Genomic DNA, 24462 nt, shown 5'->3' with positions numbered 1-24462 from the left:
AATAGATCATTATGAGTCATTTCAAGTTATATGAGGTTATTAATAGAGGTGGAATGTAGTAAAAATCTACTCAAGTATAATTTTGAGGTACTTGTTCTTTACCTGAGTATTTTATTTGTATTCATACTTCTATTCCATTACATTTATTTAGATGCAGATTATTAGCTTATACAAATAAATCAACTAATAAATAAAAATTGTTATATATCATTATAGGTTAAGATATCCAGCAGTTAAGTCATTAATATTATTTATATATGTTTCTGATATAGTGCACTATGCATAACAAGTACTTTTACCTTTGGGACGTATATTTTATAACACTTTTGTAGCCTACTCATAATAAAGTAAGATTTTGATTGCAGGACTTTTACTTGGAACAGAGTATTTTTTCATTTTCTTATTGCTACTTTCAATCAAGTAAAGTTTTATCTGAGTACTTTTTCCATCATCGGTTGTTGTACAGAAAAAATGCATTACATTAGGAATAAACGTGCCTTCAACAAATATAAAGAATTCACCTCACCCAACTTTTTTAAAAACGAATATATCTGCATGATTGTTGTTCTTGTTATGAGTTTGTATCTTCATGGTCTATTGTCTTTATTGTAAATCGCTTTGGATAACCGCCTCAGCTGATTGAAATGTATGTCTTTGAACATCCTGCTGCTCCTATTGTAATTGGCGGTTCTGTACCGAATGATTACCACTAACTATATCTCATAATTTACCCTTTCCTCGGTTTTCCTATCTGCCTTCTTTCCTACCTGTGTGGGTTCGTCTCACCTGAAGACAGACAGGAGCCGCAGCAGCACCTGGACGCGTCACAGGGTTTGGAGAGAAAGGGGGCGGAGCTTTACGCACAGCCAGAGCGAGGATCAGTGAGCGCGCGGCAGCAGCAGCAGCGTGTTTCTGCTGGATGCAGTCAGTCAGTCTGTGGTGAGACTCACAGCTTCCAGGTGGCGATCAACTAACTACAGTGTAACTACAGTGAGAAACAGCCACAAATCTGACTGAGAAGAAAATAATCGGAGTGATATTTCTGGGAATTTGTCATTTCACGGAGAAGAAGAATAGAAAATCCCAGCGATCAGTTTGGACTTGATGAGAAAGTTAAGAAGTCCCGCTCTTGAGGAGCCCAGCGAAATATGATTTGAATTAAAGGAACTTACTACACTGTTGCTCGCGAACAGGTGAGTTTATTCCACATTCATTGTATGTTCTTGACTTTACTAACACTTTGATTCCGTGCGTAAAAACGCAGCAAACCTGTCCCTGAAACTCCTCACTCTCTCCTCCTCTTCTGATATCACAGTCAGTTTTTGAAATGTTTTTTCAGCCTCGTTGACACCATTTCACCAGCTTCCCATACGTGTTTTCTGAGACCTTTCGCCATGAGTCACTTTCCTCTCAAACTGAAAACATTTTCACTGTTTCCCACCGCCTTTTGTCCCTTTTAAAAAAACACAGCTGTGCCATGAGGAGTAACTTTTTATTGTGTTGTGTGCAGGTGCGCAATAATGCCAACTATTACTCATCATTTTACACCAAAACAAGACGGAACTCATCTCACTATGTCCTTCATAAATTAAAACTGACTATAATACGGTGTTAATGTTCTTTAAAACAATAGTGTATGTATTTTAGATTCAACATTTAGACTACTCATCATTTTTTTCCTACATAATCCTTTTATAGGTTTCCCGTAGTCACCTTTAAATATTGGCACTTAGAAGTATAAGTAATATATTTGAGTTTTTTTTTTTAAATATGCACCTTTTTTAACTCTCCCTGAAACTCTGTTCTAATATAAACCTGAGCTTTCTTCCTCTTACTGGCACTTAAAAAAAGAAAGTACTAACAGTGAGACATCCGTTTTAAATTGGTCTAAATGTGCACACGGGGAATCTCAGAGATTTAATGAAACACTGTGGGCATAAACGCAAAAGCCACTGCGCTGGACGTTATTGCCTTGTTTTGGTTTGCATTTGGTGTTAAAACCACATGCACATGGGGAGCATGCAAATTCACATTTTGCAAATTCTCTGGTGTTGTTCTCCCTTGACCCCCCCACCCTCCTCTAAAAGCATCTCCCAGTGGATTACCACTTACTTGCTGGGGTTATTTATCATTTTGCAGGATGGTCCCCCTTTGCCGTCTCCCTGCAGCCTCTTTTGTTTTAATTAAGTTTATCCCTGCTCCCTCGGGCCCTCGCTGTCTAAACTTAGGCTGGTGGTGGCTCTCTGGGTGATTCACTGCTCTGCCTCTCGCTGTGGTCACTTGGGAACGGAGCTGAGCGCCGCAGAAGTGCTCACCCAGGTCCCACTGCTGGTCTGTCTTGGGTCATTGCAGTCCGGAGTAGAAGCAGCCAAGATTAGGAGGCTGATATTAAAGCTTTATGTCACCATATCACTCTTAGTCACTTCAGTATGAATGCTTTCACTGCTTGTGGTGAAGTGAGTAAACCCTGGTTTCATACTCTGACACAGTTCCATCTATGAGTCTCAAAAGGGATTTAGATATCCCTTTCTTTTTCTCATGTGGTCCCTTTTCAGCGCCTTTTCCCGCTTACTCCAGACAATTGAGGCCACCTATTCAAAGATATTCATGAGGAATCTTTTGTGTCCCAGAAGGGATACATTACCCACTAATTTCTCATGTCTTTTATTTCTGGAACAGGATGAATCCCCGCTTGCTTCATGCCGTCATGCTGCTGTGGGTCTTGTGCTCCAGTGCACAGGGCCAGTGTGATAAATCACCCGAGACCAATAAACTCAACCTCTCGGTCAACTACGAGCTCCCGACGTTCACGGCAGACTTCCCGATCCAGAACATGGTGACGCTGGATGGGATCATCTATGTTGGGGCTGTAAACAGGATCTATGCCTTGGCACCGAACCTCACAAAGTTGTCAGAATACCACACGGGGCCGCTGCTTTCCAACGAGACCTGTGGCCAGACATTAACAGGCGCGAGCAGTGGCAGCAAGGTGGACAACCACAACATTGCTTTGGTGGTGGAGAACATCTACGACAAAGGGTTGTACAGCTGCGGATCGGCGGACAATGGCGTTTGCCGGCGTCACGTCCTCGATGACGACACTAGCCCGAAAACCGTCGACGAACACGTCTACTGCTTCGCCGACAAAGGGAGGAAAGGCAAAGGTCAACTCATCGACTCGGATGTTGTTGTGAGTGCTTCAGGCTCTCAGGTGCTTAATGTGGAGAGCAACTTCATCACGTTCTTCGTCGGGAACTCTGAGATCCCAGGGACAGGAAACGTATCGGACAGTGCAACTCATCCCCATACCATCTCTCTTCGGAAGATGAAGACGAGCCAGAACGGCTTCACCTTCTACTCAGACCTCTCGTACATGGACCTGATTCCACCGCTACGAGGAAACTACTACCTGCGATATGTTTACTCCTTCCACAGTGGACCGTTCACCTACTTCCTGACGGTGCAGCGGGTGAGCATGGAATCCGAGGCCTACCACACCCGCATCGTCCGGATGTGCTCCTCGGACCACGTGATCCGCCGATACGTTGAGATGCCCCTCGAATGCATCAGCACCGATAAAAGGCGACGACGCTCGCCGGAAATTGACACGGTTTTTAACATCCTCCAGGCAGCACACGTCACCAAGGTGGGGAATGACGTTGAGCTGCAGAAACAGCTGAAGGTGGAGAGAGGCGACGACGTGTTGTTCGCAGCGTTTGCTCAGGGGAAGCCGAACTCTCCGGAGCCGACAGCGAACTCAGCCGTCTGCATCATGTCCCTGAAACACATCAACAAAATGTTCAAGCTCTACATGCAGAAGTGCCAGACAGTGGACCCGTTTCACTTCACAGGATCTAACAAGAATTCCTGCTACAATGCGGTGAGTAATGAAAGGGGGCGGGGCTTACTGTGCAGTGGTAGCCATTGTAGAACTCTTACTTTGCATTTGATTTCTTGGAGGAAATGCTATTTTTTTTTCATGAATATTCAAACATTTTTCTAGCAAATGTTTTTTTTTTGCTTCTTCTTTTAAGTTGTGATACATTTTCACCAATTATGTTAGGGTAAAATAACCAAGGAAATGGTGTAACTGCACCTATTGTATGTGTGAATGCAACTTCTACAATGGTTTCTTCTGTGTGAATATGTCTGACGCTTTTTAACAGTCAGTAGAGAGAAGGATACGTTTACAGCTGCAAAACTTGGTACTGTACGGTTCAAACATGTTTACAATGCATTTAAAAGGACCTGTCTCGTAGTCCAGGTAGTGTGTCTTTCTGTGATGCCAAACCCTAACACTTTGCCCAGGAACTGTATTTTAGACATTTCAGTCATAACCTTTGATTAAGTAATGTTCATTCTATCCAAGAGAGAAAACAAGTCCAAGTCTCTGCAGCAGAGGAGTCATCATGAATTGGTTTTACGACTTCTTTCACGACACATAAAATAAGCCTCTATCAGTCATCTGTTGTACATGCATGGCTTGGTTGGGTTTTATCTTTAGAGTTATAGGCTTTGACTGTTTATTCAGCACAAGCAGGTTGTATTGTTAGCTGGAGAGACTGTCTCAGGAACTGGGTGGTCTCAGGTTGAGACGGTGTGTCTACTGGACCTTGTATCATTGTTTTCAAGTGTCCTTGAGCAAGACACTGAAGCATGACCCACTATTGACCTCTGACCCCTCTGGTAGAGAGCATACATGTAAGACTGCATCGTAGGTACATGTGAAGAAACAGAGTCCTGATTACAGTGTGTTTTTAATATGACATTTCAGGAGATAAAATACATTTTACATTCTCATGATTGTCGATTTGAAAGGGCATCTGTTTCACAGTGTTGGCTCTGCACTGCGCACATTGTATTCAAAATGAAACAACAGCTTTCAGCTTTGGTTTGAGGCGGTGAATATGCATATTTGGTGAATGTTGTGGGACTCTTTTTAGCTGTAAAATGGTCCTAAATGTCCAGGCAAGAATGGTAAAAATGTCTTGAGTGGTTGGGTCACATGACCTCAATACAACCTGTCATTATGCATAGGGCCGTGTAATTAATTAAACATTTTTCCAAAATCACATTATGGACTGGTTCAGTATTAAAATTGCAGTAGGCACAATATTTGGTAAAGGAAAACATCGTAAAAATACCTTCTGAATTAACGGTCCAAGTATTTAAACTGTATTTTACGGACTAAAAGTCAGAAGACGTGCAACCATAAGTTTAAAATGTGTGAAGATTGGGTGCAAAAAGCCAGTTAATAATGCTGAAAATGAAAAGGGATGTAGCACAGGTCTTGCAGAACACACGAGGGGAAGATAGCTGTATTTGGGTTAGAGAGGATTTGAAAATATGTACTAATATCGATGTATTCCCCCTCAAAAGCAGAAAGTCAGCACAATTCATATGCAATGCACTGAAGTACCCCCCCCCTGCAGTTGTTACCTTCCCTGTAGTCACTCACCTCATATCCATCAACATGGACTCAATCAATCAGCTGAATCACCTGATCAATAAGGACATGAAGTTAACTGCAGACCACCCTGTCAAAGGGGTGACCCCCCCCCCCCCCCCCCCCCCCCCCCCCCCCCCCCACTGACTTCATCTTTACTTAACCTCAGCATCAGTCCATACTCTATCACAGCCAGGCAGTGGATTAGCTGAGTCCCCGCAATGTCTTATACACTGAATTATATTTTAAAGGGCAAGCACACACAGGAGTAGATCCAGAGTCCTGAGCAAACAACCAGCTCAATACTGACGAAGGCTTCTGTCAAAACACTGTGTTACTATGCAGGCCACTTTCTGTACGATGAACTAGTTTCAACACCACCTCGTTGCGGGGTAATTTATTGCTGCAGTTGCTTGGCTGCTAATCACGCTTATGCACCATCTCGGATTGGGTGTGACGGTATTTTTGGCCACATTAACCATTTGACAATAACTCTCTTGTAGCTTACTTCAACAAATATACAGTTCTTTATTTCCTTTTTGCAGGAAGTCAATGATTCCATCTCTAATGTATATTTTATATTTCTGTGAAATCATCGCCTTCATAGAACTGTCTTTATTCAAGATTACATTTGAGCACATCATGATAACATTATATTTGACATGGCTAAACGCTTTTTTTTAACTGAAAAGCACTTGTTGTTTACATTATAGATTTAACAGTGAAAACAATTCAGATTGAAATGCACCCACAGTGAGTCTAGCTCATCCTTTCTGATTTGTTATGCCCTGACGGAACATGTACATGTAAGCATTGACTTGGAGCCAAAGTATCAGTTCTTGTGCACACAGCCAATCATTTTTGAAAACCATGCTGCTCAGCTTTAAACATTTCCAGCATCTTCTACTATTTCAGAGATCCATTGGTTGGTATGAAAATCAGCCGACTCTTGAGTCCAGAGTCTCAGATTTCATAACAGCAAGTCTCTTAAATGTTCTTGTTTACCTCTTGTAAACACACTTAAGTAAACATTCAATCTCAATGATCGTTGTCTGTAACCTTGAAGCCTGAGACACGCTCAATATTCTTTCTTTACATATTTTCATGTTTTACTTCCATGAATCAGCTTGTCTTTTCTCTGGAGCTTTGTTTTCTGATTGCTTGTTTGTTTGGGAAGTAATCTCCACTAAATGTCCATAATGTATTTCATGACCCGCCTGTTCATGTTGGCACATGTGTATCTTCCTTGGCAAGCTGCTAGAACACCACATTTAAAATAAACTGGGAACTTGATGGATTACGAAACTCAAGTTTGACGAGTCGACTAAGTGCTTCTCATACTGTCCAGAAAAAAATGGAAACCAATCAGTGCTCGGAAAGCTTACAGAGACCCCAAACTGTGGAGCATGCATTGCAAATAAGTTGCATAGTCTCACAATAATAATAATAATAATAATAATAATAATAATGATAGATTACATTGGTGTAGCGCCTTTCAAGGGACCCAAGGCCGCTTTACATGGTCAACAAACAAACAAACAAACAAACAAACAAAAAGCAGGGGGACGGTGATGGGTTAGGGGTCAAAGTAGTTGATTTGAAAGACACAGGCTGCAGTTAAGACATCACACATGGAAAGTGACTAGTGGTTCTTATAAAGGGATTGAAAGCAGCATGACGGGTGTTTGGGAACATCAGCTCAGAGGCGTAGATCCGCAGGGGAGAGGGAGGAATGCTGGGAGCCGGGGGGGGGGGGGGGTTCGGGGGCATTGCATATCTGACTCTCAGCGAGCCGTGATGAATGGCTCGGGGATAACAGGGCATCAGCAGCTGGGCGGAAGATGATCCTCCTCTGACCTCCCCCCCCTCACTCTCCGAACCCCCCACCTGTTATGGCACCAGTGGGAAAGTGGAAGTCCACCACCCATCAGAGACTGCACTGACCTCACCAGCTTCGGAACACGTACAAAAGCTCACCTCTTCAAACTACAATGTGTGACGGTTGTTTTATTGCTCGATTTTAATTTGACTTTTACTATATGTATTTGTTGTCCTTTTTGCTACCTCCGGGTGGATGTTTTGATTGGTGACGATCCAGATTGATCTTTATATGATCGACTTTTTGAAGCATCACATCTTGAAATGGCTTCTTGTTGTATCTGTGGTACATTAGAGGGTCTATTTACGAAAGGACACAACTGGTGATGGGCTTTTCAACCCCTCTTAAAGCTGTTAAACATAAAAAAGTCATTATTCAGACATTCAAACACCTCCGACATTGTTGCTCCTTCTGAGGCTGCTCAAGCTTTTTAGTACACCGTAGGTTTATGATTATTCTTTGGGAGTTTGACATTATACAATGGCATATACTAGGGATGTCCCGATCACCTTTTTTTGCTCCCGATCCCATTCCGATCATTTGATTTCGACAATTAGCCGATACCGATTTTTCCCGATCCGATCTTTATGCAATGCATTAAGAGGGAAAAAAAGAAAAAAAGCATTCAAGATGTCCCTTAAGGTTATTTTTTTATTTAAATGTGATATTCTATCCAACATGGATATAGCTTCTTTCTTTCACAGCAGCATTGGATCAGTTCAGTTGTGCAGCATTGGATCAAAACAAAATAAAGCTTATCAGTACTCGTTAGCTTACTGCTACAATTAGACACTGCGCCCTGCCCACTCTGTTGCCAGATTGGAGAGAAATAAGCAACCAGGTCTATGAAAACAAGCCCCAAAGAAGCAACACATACATGATGTTGTGTCATTTGAAACCAAAACTAAGGCCTCAGGATGACTTTAGGACTTGAACATGGGCATTTTTGTTTTGTAACAATTAATAAAATAAAAAAAAGTATTTAAAAAAAAAAAAATCCCGATCCCCGATTTTTTTCTCCCGATACCGATCTTTTGAAAATCACGTGATCGGCTCCGATCCCCGATCACGTGATCGGATCGGGACATCTCTATACAGTATGCTATATAATGGCACACCAACACATTTGGGGTTTGATATCTTTCCCAAGGACACTTTGACGTGTAAAGTCCACATTGAGCCCCTGAGAGCCTGCAGGACTGGTTATCGAACTGTTGAACGACCACTCTACCTCTCAGTCGTCCCTACTTGGAAGAAACCTTTTTCTAACTCGACATAAATCATTGTGACAGCTGGTGTGCTGCGTATTTTGGAAGTGTTTTTGTCACGATGTAGGAAAAAAAAAAGCTGGAAACAGTTGACGGCCCTCAGGCAGGTCTTCTGGCGTCTTTGGTGAACAGATGTGAGAAGATTAGTCTGACGTCATCCACAAGTCAGAAGCAGCTGTATTCTGATTGCTCACAGAGGGTGTGGAGCTACCGTGCATGGGATCAAAGCAAAAACCGCCCTGTTGCAAGGGAAAAATCAAGATGGCGCCGCGGATGGCTGCCTCAGTGGTTTGGTGCTCTCTGTTTTGTCTTGTTTAATGTAGTGTTTACATACAGTACATTGAGCTATTTCACCCGGGAAGAGCACCTATAGTTCTCTATCTGTGTTTTTAATTCTTGTTTTAATTGTATGTATGCACCACAACACCAAGTCAAATTCCTCGTACGTGACTGTCAGCCTACCTGGTAATCAACCCGTTTCTGATTCTGACCCTAAAATAGCTCAAAGCTTCGTGCCGCTCCAGCTTCAGACTATTGAACAAGACTCTTGCTTTAACAAACGCTGAGAACACCTTCCCTCCTGAAACCCCAAACAGTGATTGTCTGCTCCCTCCTCTTTGACGGTGACTGGCGGTATGAGAACTGTTGTTTTGATCACTCGGAGAGAGAGTCTGCTGTTCCACTATTAGAAATTCTTTCCTCTTGACTCACTTGATTGCTAGGTCGACGTGAAGAATGCTATTACTGTGGCAAGGGCTGCAGGAGCATCTCCGTGGCGTATAATTATCATAGATCCTTCCGTTACTAACTCTGGAACACCTTGAACACAAGATGGTTCGCGTCAAGGGTTCTATCTCAGTAAATGCGTAACAAAATGATAAACAATTATGTTACATATAAGTTAGATTTAAATCGGCACTATTACTTGCTTTTTGTTTTTCCTGTGTTCCCTTCAGCGGGAGTTTCTCCCCCCCTGCCTGAAACGCCTTTGTTTACTTCTGTGACATCATGACATCACTATGTAACACTTGCGCTTCTATTGGCTAGCGCTCCAACACATTGTACGTGATAGGCTAAGGGGCGGGACATCTCTAAGCTGTTGACCAATCACAACAGAGCCGGCCAGCTGACCAATCAGAGCAGACTGGGCTCTGGTTTCAGACAGAGGGTGAAAAGAGGTGCTGCAGCAGAGGTAGTATGAGACAAATAAAGAGCTTTCTGAACATTAAAGCATGGAGACATGTCCCAGGAGAGGCGTCTGAATCTGAATGAGCGTTATATGTTTTGTTTAAATAATGCTGACTTCATTCTTATGCAGCTGCGATAATGTCCTCACTCAATCTTCCCTTTTTAGTACCTCCAACGCAAACACACACGCTGACCAAACCAAAACAGAACATTGACTTTTTTCTCTGCATGACACAAAAAGAACCTGCTGTTTGAGACATAGTTTGACTTTGAGCCTCCCAACACACGCAGCAGGTCGACATCTGAACGGCTGCAGCCAAAAGAGCTTTTATCTCTGTGAAACTGGGAAGCCGTTTTCCAACTTCTCTTTTATTGCTGACAGTCTTACGTGTATCCTCTTGCCTCGTAACTGCCGTGACAAAAGATAATTGAACAACTGCCCATCTGATGCTGGTGCTGTGAGCTTGTTGTTGAGTTATCTAATCACAGAACAGCCTAATATATTTATGGCTTGTAGTCAGTGGCATATGGCAGGTAGGATCTCTGTTATCATGAGATAAGCACAACCATAAATTCATAAAAGGCCAAAATGTTCGGGGAAGACATTCTTGAGCACACATGAGGTTATTTGTGTTGCTCTAAACGGAGTATTTTTGGTGGAAAACTTCCAGAAGGGATCTGGAGGAGGTCGAAAAGGCTCAGTGTAAGAGCGTGTTTGAAGTTTTTAAGTGCTGGTTGTCAGTTTAAGCACTAACATTTGATAAATGTTGTAATGATGAGTGGCTCTGTTTTCAGCTGTCTGGTGATGGCTCAAATCTGCTGTTGTTTCTACGGGGACATTTCTGTCTCTCACTAACATGAAGAGATGAAAACTGAAGACATAATTGCTCTTCTTTAACGGAAGATGTTGAGTTTGACTGCTGATTACTGTGTTTTGGTAGTACTCTCTGAAATATGCTAATTTTCTACGTAATGTTTCTATTTAAAGGGACCCTAATGTGCATTTTGGGGTTTTCCCTTTCCTGTAGTCACTACATTTACATGCACGAAATGGTCTGCAAAGGCTAAAATGCCTGTGTTTCCTGACCAATCACAACAGAGCCGGCCAGCTAACCAATCAGAGCAGACTGGGCTCTGGTTTCAGACAGAGGGTGAAAAGAGGTGCTGCAGCACAGGCAGTATGAGAAAAATAAAGAGCTTTTTGAACATTAAAGCATTTAAATGTCACATAAGAGACACTTAGGGCTGTCCCGAATACCATTTTTCGGGCTTCGGATATTCGGTAGTAATCAGCAGGGAATATTCGGCCCGTGCGTGGGGGCATATTAATCGGCAGCGAACCGCTTCAACACGTGTATTTCGGTGTATTCACGTCATTCATTTAGTTATTCTACAGTATTGTTGTTTTATAGTTATTTGTTAATGTAACCCAATGTGTGTTCTTTGAAATTGAAAATGATATCGCATTGTGTTTGTTACTTTTGTTGCAGTTGTATATGTCTTAAGTGTAATTTGGCTTGGCTTTCTATTTTGTATGGACATGCTTTTATTTTGAAGGAGAGTTAGCGCTGTTGACAGGAAGTTGTTGTTGCTATGGAAACAACGTGACGGAGATTAACGGAGAAAAAGTAATATCTACATATAAAGACGGGGAAAGTAAACAATAACGTTTATGGTTAAATGTTAGCACCCCCTGATGAGGCACAAGCTCTTACGTTGATATTGGAGATTTCAATCAATTCAATTTGAATCGAAATTGAAACCTGAATAGTACTCCGACGAACGAATATTCGGATATTCGGGTACAGCCCTAGAGACACTAAATACAAATATGAACCTTAAAAAAGCAGAACATGTCCTCTTTAAACAGTTGAACTGACAGTGAGTCTATTATTTACAAAAGCCAACAAAAATCGATAACCACTAATCTTGATTGCCACAGTAAATTCACACTTTTTTGAGTACTTAATGAGCCAGTATTATACTTTAAACTAATCATTTTCCAATTTGGAATACCAAAACGTAACCTTGTTGCATAACAACGTAACCAAATCTTTCCTTTTAGTATCTCCCTGCCTCTTTGAGTCAAAAGCACTCTCTTAACTATTGATCTGACCCCCTGGATGTGCTGCTGCCTGACAGTTTCTCCTAAAGTACGGCCATTTTACTGGCTAATGTTGTGTGCAGAGATGTGGAGCGTCCCCAACACGCATGGCCTCATTCCCCATTTAGGGAGAAGGAACATTTGAGACTAAAAATAAAGATCTGCCGGGTCAGAATTATCATTGGATTAGCATTGATTTGAGAAAACGCACCAAATGCTGATTGCTTTTAAATTGAATCTTCGGCCTGATTGATTATAGTGTGTGTAATATAATTCCAGCGGGGAGTCGCCTTTGACCGACAGTCATTTTAATTATGCCGCCTGTTTTAATGAACAATCCTTAAACGAGCAGCCATAGACGCCCATTGATTTTATGTTATTCTGGTAAGGAATCCCTAATAATTTCTGATTATGAAACACAAAGCCACTTATGTGACTTCCAATACTCGGGGTATATTTGCACACACGAGAGTGACATAATGAAAAGGTTATAATCAGAGGTTATTCTTGTGCAATGAAGACTTTAAAGACATAATGCACTGAAGCCATATGCAACTTAACAACAAAGAGTGTTTGCAGTCGGTGTTAATGTTCAGAATCTGTAAAAGAAACACCGCTAATTTCAGGCCTAGTTGAGTATTAAATATGCATTAACTTTGAGCTGTTGTTAAGTGTCTTCATCTTGTAATTATGCCACCGCTTCTCTGTCCTGTGCGTTTGTTGCACATTGGGCTTTCATTGTTGAGGTTGCTCAAACTTCTTTTTACAATTTACCCTAGGTTGACGTTTATATTTTTGGAGTTTGACATTATTAAAATGGTATATACAGTATATATGCTTGATATGGCAATGTGAATAATATTCATTCATTAACTACACAGGCTGCCTGAACAGGACTTATTAAAATAGTTTTGACTAAATGCCACTATATCAATATTTGAACTATATTGTAGGGTACTAGGCAAAATATGCACGCAATGAGATTTTTGATTAATACTCGGTATGTGGGTATAATCAAAAATGACACTTTTCAGTAGTGCAGCTTTTAAAACCAGGAAGCGCAAATGCCATATTATGAGACAATATCTAGTCTTGTATGACCATTTCAGTTTTGTATCCATATATCATGTCCAGCCCTTCTTGCCTCTTGACTTCCAACCTGATCTTCTGAACTTCAAAATGATCCCTGGCCTAAAAGACTTAAAAGCAACCCCAGATGCATTTGTGTCTTTCCGTTTAATCTCTTACGTACTGGGAGGCGTGTGGCGCAGTGGACTAGTGCTTTGGTGTTCAGGTTCAAACCCCACTGCAGTCAGCATGTCGTGGTGTCCCTGGGACACTTCTCCCCAAATTGCTCCTGTGGTGATTACCCACAGTATTGAGTATGTAAGTTGCTTTGGATACAAGTGTCTAACAAGTGAGATGTAATGTAATGTACTGGATGATATAACATTATTCATCATACATTTTTCAAAAGAATTCAAAGGTATTAACTGTAACAGATGAAAGGAATTCAACAGGGGGAGTACAGATGTTAAGCAGATGAAAAAATCAACCACTGATAAAGAAACACAGGACAGGAACATTTCCCGAACTCTCAGTCTATCTGATTATTTCACCGTGAGCTGTTACGTAAAACTTTCAAATCAAGTGTGTTACATATTAGATCAGATAAGTATGCGTTTACTTCATCTGCCTTACAGCTACGCTAAACACTGCCAAAGGTTGCCAAAGAGTTTATTTTTAAACATTTGGCGTGTTTGAGCTGTGATAAGATGCACTGTTGTAAGGCAAGGCAAGTTTATTGATACAGCACCTTTCAACACAAGACAATTCAAAATGCTTTCCATCAATGAAAGATATTAAGAGCATTAAGAAACATATTATGAAATGGCATTTAAAAGCAAAGATAATAAAACATGAATACCAAAGGTACATTAATTAAAGTTACGGCAGTGTGAGATAAACACATCTGACATGTTTAGCTCGGACTCTCAATCATTGCTCACTTTTTAGCAGAAATAGTTTCCTCTGAGCTCACTTTCACTTCCTTTGGAAAATTCTAATCTGACCCCATGGTACCTTTTTTAGTTTTCGACCAAACTAAATGCACACTAGTTAAGTTTAACTTGTCTTTCTACTGCTTTTTTGTTATATCCTCTTGAAACCAAAACGGATTCGGTAAGACCCATCACATCACCGTCTAAGTGTCTCTGATATTTCATGCATTCGCTGTAGTTTTCCAGTGGAGACGAGCCCTGCAGCAGGCTGACAACAGAGAGACTTAATACCTCTGTAATGCTGATTCAATGGCTCCTGCTGTGGACGTCACGCTGTTTCGCCCCACATGCCCCAGCCTGCTCATGCCATCATTAAACTGGTATTTGTTCGCGTGAACTCTCCCTCTGTATGAAGCAGATGTGCAGATCAGTGGCTTTACAGGAGCTGGGACACATTACATCAACACTACCATCATTAAGAAGTAATAACGTGGAGTCTTTTGTAAGGATGCTGCAAATAATCTGTTTCCTCATGAACTTAATGTGATTTTTTTTATCTCAGTCTGGATCGGTGTGAAGTGCATGTTGTTGTATTGTGTGCACGAACAATGACGTTGAATCTATTCTAAATTAATCTAAAGTGGAATCCTTTCATTATAACGTTTATGTTGGAGTAGCCGTTTGACCTTTTTAAATATTTGACATCTTGACAGTTGGAGCTCATGTGCAGAAAATACAGTATGTAAACATTGTCAGCCAGAAAATGCATTTCAAATCTACTGTTTTTTTTTCCATTTCACTTACGGTACATGAAGACACAATATGTCCTGCATGCACAGAGTACACAAAAGTAGCAATATTAGATTTGCAGTATGGAGAAACATGATTAGATTATCTGATATTAAAAGTAAATACCCCAATAAATGTGTAGAAATTGGGCAAGAGGGTTTATTTCAACTGCCTCGCAAGAGATTGCAGGCCTCCTCCTCGTTTTTTCAGAGTAACGGTCCAACTGGAGCTCAGAGGTTTAAGGGAGAAAACGTTATTATGAGAGTTACATTCTTGGTCACACTTTGAACCAATTCTCTGAAGTGTTAAAGTGGTTGTCGTGAAGACTGTAGATCAGAGAAGATGACAAACAACATTTTGAATTCTATAGTCTCTTTTGTTGAAGGGTGCAAAAGGTTTCACCCTTAAGTCTGATTTCATCAAGGGATATTATCTGTACCATTTGGCGTCAGTGACGTGCCACACAAGAAGCTAATCCTTCCTTAGGTAGGACGGCCCAAAACACAAACACAAATATAAAATAAGCACAGAGGTATCTTTGCACTTTTCGAGTTGTTGCACTTCAGATGTCCCAGATTGCGTCCTGCATGCTCCAGCCTGTCCATGCCATCTCTAATCCAGCACTCACTAACGGGAAACAACATGAATAATAAAACAACGATGTCCTAACGTTGTATTTACTCAGTGCAAGCCTCCGTTTGTATAAAGAAGACTGTGTGTTTTAATCAGATAAGGTCTGCAGACTTTGAGCGACCTGCATCGATCTCATCATGACACACACTTCCACACAGACTTAACATGCACAGGCGCACACAGGTAAACACAGCAGAGTACCACAACATGTTGATGTTCAAAGATTGGATGTTAAGGGCTGACATATACGTAACTGCTAATTGATTAACGCACCTGCTTGGGACATCTTTGTATCATCCTAGAGCTGAAACAATGTCGATGAATCCATTAGTCTGTCAACTGAAAACTCCTGTGCAACTATTTTTAATATCAAATCATCACAAATGTCCATTGGAAAATGTGATCTGACAAGTAATCAACCAATGGGACATATTCTGCTCATTTTCAGGTGTATATCAGTATGTAGTGTCTCTACTTTAAAGAGAGCTCTCCTGCTGATGTTCAGGTGTATATCAGTACGTAGTGTCTCTACTTTAAAGAGAGCTCTCCTGCTGATGTTCAGGTGTATATCAGTATGTAGTGTCTCTACTTTAAAGAGTCCTCTCCTGCTGATGTTCAGGTGTATATCAGTATATAGTGTCCCTACTTTAAAGAGTCCTCTCCTGCTGATTCTCAGGTGTATATCAGTATGTAGTGTCTCTACTTTAAAGAGTCCTCTCCTGCTGATGTTCAGGTGTATATCAGTATGTAGTGTCTCTACTTTAAAGAGTCCTCTCCTGCTGATGTTCAGGTGTATATCAGTATGTAGTGTCTCTACTTTAAAGAGTCCTCTCCTGCTGATGTTCAGGTGTATATCAGTATGTAGTGTCTCTACTTTAAAGAGTCCTCTCCTGCTGATGTTCAGGTGTATATCAGTATGTAGTGTCTCTACTTTAAAGAGTCCTCTCCTGCTGATGTTCAGGTGAATATCAGTATGTAGTGTCTCTACTTTAAAGAGTCCTCTCCTGCTGATGTTCAGGTGTATATCAGTATGTAGTGTCTCTACTTTAAAGAGTCCTCTCCTGCTGATGTTCAGGTGTATATCAGTATGTAGTGTCTCTACTTTAAAGAGTCCTCTCCTGCTGATGTTCAGGTGTATATCAGTATGTAGTGTCTCTACTTTAAAGAGTCCTCTCCTGCTGATGTTCAGGTGTATATCAGTATGTTGTGTCTCTACTTTAAAGAGTCCTCTCCTGCTGATGTTCAGGTGTATATCAGTATGTAGTGTCTCTACTTTAAAGAGTCCTCTCCTGCTGATGTTCAGGTTTATATCAGTATGTAGTGTCTCTACTTTAAAGAGTCCTCTCCTGCTGATGTTCAGGTGTATATCAGTATGTAGTGTCTCTACTTTAAAGAGTCCTCTCCTGCTGATGTTCAGGTGTATATCAGTATGTAGTGTCTCTACTTTAAAGAGTCCTCTCCTGCTGATGTTCAGGTGTATATCAGTATGTAGTGTCTCTACTTTAAAGAGTCCTCTCCTGCTGATGTTCAGGTATATATCAGTATGACGTGTCTCTACTTTAAAGAGTCCTCTCCTGCTGATGTTCAGGTGTATATCTGTATGTAGTGTCTCTACTTTAAAGAGTCCTCTCCTGCTGATGTTCAGGTGTATATCAGTATGTAGTGTCTCTACTGGGACATGTCTCCATGCTTTAATGTTCAAAAAGCTATTTTCACCCTCTGTCTGAAACCAGAGCCCGGTCTGCTCTGATTGGTTAGCTGGCCAGCTCTGTTGTGATTGGTCAACCGCTTAGAGATGTCCCGCCCCTTAGCCTATCACGTACAATGTGTTGGAGCGCTAGCTAATAGAAGTGCGAGTGTTACAAAGTGATGTAACTATATGCGTTGCAGCCCTAAAACCTCAATTCAGAGTACATTTTGGGTATTTAGTTAAGAGATTTTGTGTTTAAAAAGAAAATCAACAAATTACATTTAAAGTAAGTTAAGAAGAATACAAAATACTGTAATTAGCGGCTTCAGTGCAACAATGTTCTTCATCAGCGAGTACAGAATAAGGAAGGTGCAAGCTACTGTTTAGTGTCATATTATCCCGGAAAAACAGTGTTTGACCCGACATACTCCGACTGCCGTATGGTGACGTGTTTTCAAAAAGCTGGCTGTGTGTCCGCCCGCCCCCCCCCACACACACACACACTCACACCCCCAAACTGGCATCCGTGTCCGGGCAGGTCCATCTGCGTGAGGAAAGCTCGGTCAGCTCCCACATGCACATCAGGGATCAAAAACATTTCCTTTATCTCATGTGATGGTACGATGGTTACACTTAGAAAAATAACCTCACCTTAAAAGTTAAACGGGCTCATGTCACATGTTGATTTATGCCACGATGAATCATTAATCTTCTATGGATTTCTTTGTCTAATGATCACCTTAGAGAATAAAATATTTCACAGATTGCAGCAACTTTATTTCTACACTACTTGTATTGTGTGTAATGATTTTGTCTGCAGGCATTTCTCTGGTGGATTTTCCACATGATTTCACATCCACTCAGTGTCAGTGTTTATTCTTGAGTTCACGCGTTAATGATTATCCCGGGAGTTTGGGTTCTTGTTGTGCTGGAAAGCTGCAAGCGTGAGTAAAGTCTTTTGCACAGGCTCTTGTGTGCACAATGCACATCTTATCTTTGTTCCCGTAGATAAAGAGGAGAGTAGTAAATGTGCAAACCGCCAGTGCCTGCAAGATGCCGTCCAGTACACAGTGGGAAACTACCAGCAGCCAACATCAGCCACATACAGATACATTCAGTCTACAGATAAGATGTTCTAGTACCACTTTGAATAAACACCTTTTTCTCTCATCTGTCACTTTTCCAGCCTCTCAAATTAGTCAGATTTTGCATTTATTTTATTTTTTACACTTTTGTTAATTGAGTTTTTAGTGCAAGCAATTCAACAATGGCAATCAGACCTTTTTTCAAATTTTATTTTCCTTATTTATTCATTTCTTTAACTATAATTTGCCAAATCAAATATCGTCAGATGCAACTCGGCTGCATCCAATCAAACATTTCTCTTCTCATGTTCGAGTCATTAACCTTCTCAAATGTGTCAAATCATGCAGATGTATTAACTGTTTTATACCATTGATTGATTTAACAACAATTTGGGAATGTGAATTATGCCTCTTTAATATTAAGTATTTAATCAGATTACAATCTATTGCAAACAATCCAACATAGCTTTGGGCTTCGTGCTGTTGTTGGCTGACGGATAACGTGCTTTGTTTCCAGCCAATTACACAAAGTGGCTTCATGGTCGTTGTGGTAGAGTCAAGTTTTGAAACAAGAGTAAATTAGATACTTCGCTCAAATACTTTCCCGCTGACAGACTCATCTCCGATTGGATTTCTTAAATGCTTTCCGTACCAGCACGGAGGAGACTGCCAGCAGCGCCCAAGGCCATTCATGATACACTTGTTTAGTGTCAAATATGGAGGATCTGTGCTCCGCTGAGCTTATGAGTCAAAGCCCCCGAGCTATTTCCTAATCAGCAGCATGCCTCCTACTCTTCTAGTTCACCACATTGTGATATCCTGCTCTCCTGAAATGAGGCGTGTGGATGCTTATCTGTCGTCCCCCGCGCTCTAAATGAAGGACCAAAAGCAATCTCCTCACTTCGACCTCGGATCGCTCTCATTTCCTCGGCTCGGGATCCTTCAAGCTTCGTCATGTTGGTCTGAGTCCGGCCCTTTGAAACGCTCACCATCACAGAGTTCGCTCGAGCAGCAAACGCTCCCTGCAGGCCTGTGGGGGGGGGGGGACGCTGGGGAAACACAAATGAAATCTTATCTCATCTCCATGTTCCTTGAGATGTAGTACTTTGTAGTTGAAGTAGCTCCAGTACATTGTTTATGCACACAGCCTTTTTGATTTAGTTTGTTTAGTTTCATTTATTTGTTTATAGAGTCGTGGACAGTCCCATTGATCAACTGTCATAAAAAACTGTAAAAGGGGCAGCTTTAGCCAACATTGCTCATTTCCAGCTGTTGTCCCCGGGCCAAACGATAATGGACACCCTTAAAATCATGATTTGGAAGAAGAAGCATTGGCAGAAACGTTCGTCCGGTTCATCCTGTAGAACCAGAAGAAGACGGATATGTTAAACGTTGAGCAGATAAAACCAAAGCTATCGGCACGTCTCGTTACCTTTTTAGAAGTTAGTCAGAACATCTTGATTATTGGATATGTTAAGTCTCTTTTGCGTGATGATGTTTTTTAGTTTACTTTCCCAGATTCTGATATATTTATGAATTCTTCTTTAAAGAAAAAATATCAACACTATGCAACTCTGCTTCAAACGATCAGACATTGCTTGGGAAGTTTGATTTTTTTTCCGTTTGTAGTCTGATGCAGACCTGGTCAACACCACAAGAAGAAACCATTGGCCGGTTCGTCCTTTAAATCCTAAATGAACTCTCAGTCAAAACCTGGACTAATAAATAAACTACAGATGTTCGTGAGAATTTGCTTCTGATTTGACACTTTCAGTCTCTTCTGATGTGGACCATTTACAAAAGCCCTCTATCAACCACATCACCATGCTTCCTGAATGCACAGATAACTAATAAAGTACTCCACATGTTCCTAACCAAATGAAAGTGCACAACAGAAAAGGTCTCACCCCAGTTGAGGGCTTATCCCACCCCCAACCCATTCTTTTCACCCAGTAATCCCCACACAATGCTAGCAGAGGATTGTGCCTGCATGTGTACTTAAGTAATGGGGGGCAAAGAGAGAAGAAACCCAGCTCTCTGTCCGCATAGTTGAAGGGCTTTTACCACCAAAACAATGCCTCACAAACAGAGGAGCTATCGGGTCGATCCCTGGGACACAGATATACTCTGCAGGCTTTGATCTTATCCTCCTCGTCGTTGGTGATCCTGGCTTGAATCATGATGCAGGAGGAAGGCAAGCTCACACCTGAGAGGGATGAGTGGATTTTCTGGGAACTGAATGGTGTGTTTTACGGTTGAAAGACTAAGCAGATTTCTTTGTTAGGTAATGCCCTGAGTGAATTTAAAAGTGGTTTCCTAAAACATCTGTTGACTCATTTTAGTTTTAGGTGAACGCAGAATCAGTTATTTGATCAGTCTGTAATGACATCCTGTAGCATTTTTGACTTTTTATTTAAATTATCCAGAATATTTTATATTGTTTTGTTTATATTTGATATCATTTTTTCCATTTTTTAATTTTCATTTTATTTGTTAATAATTTTTTCCGCTTTTTTAAGTATTGTACTTTAATGTCCGAACACACTTCCGCTTCTGTGATGAAAGAATTTCCCAAATCTTCCTACCCCAAACAATTACACTAGTAGCTAGCTATCGAGCTATCAAGCTAGCAGCGGCTATAGTTACTTCCATTGAGGCCACAGCAGCCGTTTGCTATTCGAGACAACACTACACGGTCATAATTCACACACGACACAAGTGTAGACACTGCATAACATGACAGTGTACTAGATGGTAGCTACTGTATCTGGCGTATTTTGGTTTAAGTTGTTAAAAATGGGAAGAAGTGGTTCATAGTTCTCCTTTCTGTTCTGAAGGGTTGTTTTTTTTTTACGCTAAAACGCCTCAGCAGATTGCAGGGCTCTCAAGTTTTTTGAGGCAGCGGTGTTTGGTACTCCAACTTCTTGCTCCCCTCAAATTTACCATGAAGCCCTCTGTACCGCGAATGTCAACGGGGGGGGTGGTTGTTAGTGGAGTGCACGCGTCTCAAGCAAGCCTTGTTTGTTTACAAAATTGCGGCGCAACTTGGTGGGCGGTACCCTGGAAAGAAATCTCGGCGTGAGAAATACAAGGTGTGGCGTGTGAGCGTGTGAATGGAGTGAAATGCGTGAGACTTGAGAGCTCTGAGATTGCTTGGTAGTAAACTGAACGTCTTGAGAGTAAAACAACTGTTGACTATTTTTAGTTTTAAGCTTAGACAAAATCTTCTGCAAGTTTTCAATTGTTGTTTTTATTCTTTTCTGGGACGAATGATGACCAGTAGCCTATAGTCTAGAATCCATTGTTAACGTTGGGTTGCAACACACACACACGCAACACACACACACACACACACACACACACACACACACACACACACACACACACACACACACACACACACACACACACACACACACACACACACACACACACACACACACACACACACACACACACACACACACACACACACACACACACACACACACACACACACACACACACACACACACACACACACACACACACACACACACACACACACACACACACACACACCTCAAGCCTGCATGTTTCTCAAAGTAAAACATGGCACCAAGCCCTCATCATGCAGAGAGTTTACTAAGTTGCTCCACTGAGCATTGCACTCTGGCTGCAGGCCTGATGGCTCCATAAGCGAGAGCGAGCAGATGCAGCGAAATTATTCAGAGCCCGGTCCCTGAAGATCTTTTGATATAATGCGTAAAGTGTGAGAGAAGGAGGTTGAGCTGAGCTATGCTGCAAAAAACCAGATGCCAACTTCCAGGAGTTTTACAAGTGTTAAAAAGTAGCACAATGATGTATTCATGATCGGCTCCCTGAGGAAAGACTTTGTTTGCCCCGTCATGCAGCGAGTGGAGACTCAAATGGCCGCCACCTGCAAGCTGTCACGACACGCAGTGAAATGTTTTATGGTGACTTCATAAAGATCCGCTTCTATAAAAAACCCTGTCTGTTTACTGAAGTGTTTTTGATGAGGTTTGTGTGTCCACAGGATTTCAATGATATACCGTATATTTAGCTCTTTTGGTAAACCTGCTTGAATACTATGTTTGCTTTTATGTGTCACTTGGAGAAAAGGGACAAAGCAATAAAAAGCACATTTTCTGTGAGGAACATTTCCTTCTACGGATCTTGTGTTGTCGCCAGCCCTCTGTTTTCTTTTCTTCCTCTGTCTCTGATCTAAGATCTGCTAAAAACACGGCCAGTTATCTGATCTTACCTAGAACAGGAGGCCTTATGTTGACCCTCGCTTGATAAGCTGCCTTTCTGCAGAAGTGCAAGCAAGTGCTGTTTACAACCTGAGGTTATCTGGCTCTTCTTTAACGGCTGCTGTTGGGCTTTGGCTCGCCAGCTGCCGTTTCCCTGCCTTTCCTCATGTATGAGCAAGGCACCCGCAGTTCAATCTGTCTCCGAGAAAGAAAATTGCCCGTCAGAACTGGAAAATAAATGGGAAGCAGCGAGAGCCACTTATAGTCATGAAGGCAACCTGCTTTAAATGGTAGTGAAAAGGCCTGAGGAGCTGTTTTTGGCTATTTCTGCACACAGTCAAATCTTCACTGTGCAGGGAGACTTCTTACTGTGAAGATGCTGCCAAGTGTCTGCACCGGTGCGTGGATTGGATTCTCCCAGACTGCTAGAAAGCCGGGATTCTGTGGGGGAAAAAACTGTGTTAGCTGATTATGTTTGGAAAGATGTATAACTTATGTGCATACCCATGCTTCGAGTCGATGTAGACCTCCTTGGTATAAAGGGAACATTATTTTGACATATTCAGTGAAGCTGTTTTGGCTATAAACGCAGGAACAGCTGTACTTTTAAACCCCCCCCTGACTGAAGTAATCAATGGGAGAGGGCTACGCGAATGCTAATACAGTCATGCATGTTGATGATTGCTGCTAAGTCTCCGAAGCAGCCTCAACACTAAATCACCGCCTGTTTCTTTACATCCATGTGTTTCTATAATTAAGAGCACATGTAGAAAAAGCAGCTGCTTCAGTAAATACGACTGATGGCTCCTCTCCGCTGCCAGATTGGAGATTGATCAGACCTCAGAAAGACATTCATTCTTTTAAATAATGTCCTGAGTGAATAATGTGCAGGCTGGAAAAGCAAAGCAAGACGTGGCACTCATTTGCACCCTGAGAATGATCCACTGATCCAGTGTCATAACTCATTGAGTAGGATGGACTTTTGGGGGGTGTTTACATTCATAATCATCCATTATGCCTGTAGATCTTTTACACCCAGGGACTATTTATAAAACGCAGTGTGTACTCGAGGTATTGCACCTACTGGCAATGATACAGGTGCATAGGAGAGAAATGAGTAGCCCAAAAGTTGCAAATAGGCTCCTGCATAGGCATACCGTCTAACTTGCCAAATGTGCCTAATAAAACTAAGTACTGTGACATGTTAACTAATCATTTGTGAAAGTTAGATCACGTTCTGGAGATTATTTGCAACCTTTTGCTCGGGTGGTTGGCAAGCCGGGACATTGATTACAAGACTCCACTCCCCAATCAGTAATGTGCAGGCTCTTCCTGTTTCTGAAATTGGGTATTTAAATGTGCTGATAAAACTGAATACCATCAAATGTTAATAAATATATATCATTTTGGTAGATTGCGTTCTGGAGCTTATTTTCAACGTTTTGCTCCATTCGCAATCAGTAATATGCAGACTCTTCCTGTGTCTGAAATTGGGTATTTAAATGTGCTATTTTGAGGGCATTAGTCTGTCCCATTGCAAAGTGTAGCAACATGCACTACAAGTACCTGGATGGTGCACTGATCACTTTCAAAAAGTTGACTTTGACACACTTATCACACTCACAGTTTGCTATCTTGGCTACGTAGCAAAAGCAGCTGCGATTACTGTTGCTCTGGTAAACACAGTAATATACAAATAACAGTTAAACATGTGGGTTTTGTTCTATATGCAATACTTACATCACTTTACTGGTCTAAAAAATAAGCAACTGCTAATTGTAAGGAATTAATTGACGGGTTAGTAATCATCTGCTCCTGCGAACGATAACGCTGCTGTTAGCTAGCTGGTTAGCGTTATCCTTAGCAAGCTAGCTAACAATGGTGATTGTCCCTTCGGCCCGTCTACACTACAGGCATCAAAAAATCTTGAAGCTTGGCGATTTTTTGCGAGCAACGCGACCAACAACCAATCACATGAATCTCCCGCCCCCGACCTACAAAGCAATAGCAATGTTAAAACGAAGTAAACTGGATATAAACTCTCCAAACAGGCGAAAACCTACCAGTTTCACCCACTGTCTCTGCCACCTCCCTCCATGCCTGGTTCCTCCGGATTGTATCCAGTTA

The 24462-nt window shown here is 41.5% G+C and overlaps 1 protein-coding gene across 2 annotated transcripts in view; it reads left to right on the top strand.

The window, feature by feature from the left end:
• Positions 1-867: 867 nt before the first annotated feature.
• The window catches only part of met (MET proto-oncogene, receptor tyrosine kinase), a 99063-nt gene continuing 75468 nt past the window's right edge, over positions 868-24462 (top strand). Inside the window, exons 1-2 of one of the 2 annotated variants that reach the window (XM_079679803.1) lie at positions 868-1193; positions 2680-3880. In XM_079679803.1, the coding sequence (XP_079535929.1) occupies positions 2681-3880 (1200 nt within the window). In that variant the 5' untranslated portion in view covers positions 868-1193; position 2680. The remainder of the gene's footprint in view (positions 1194-2679; positions 3881-24462) is intronic. The other variant, XM_079679802.1, reaches the window with a different exon arrangement.

This window comes from Notothenia rossii (assembly GCF_949606895.1).
Source record: "Notothenia rossii genome assembly, chromosome: 5".
In the NCBI taxonomy this organism is placed as follows: domain Eukaryota; kingdom Metazoa; phylum Chordata; class Actinopteri; order Perciformes; family Nototheniidae; genus Notothenia; species Notothenia rossii.
Note: the sequence above shows the minus strand (reverse complement) of the source record. Positions and strands in the feature narration are given on the sequence as shown.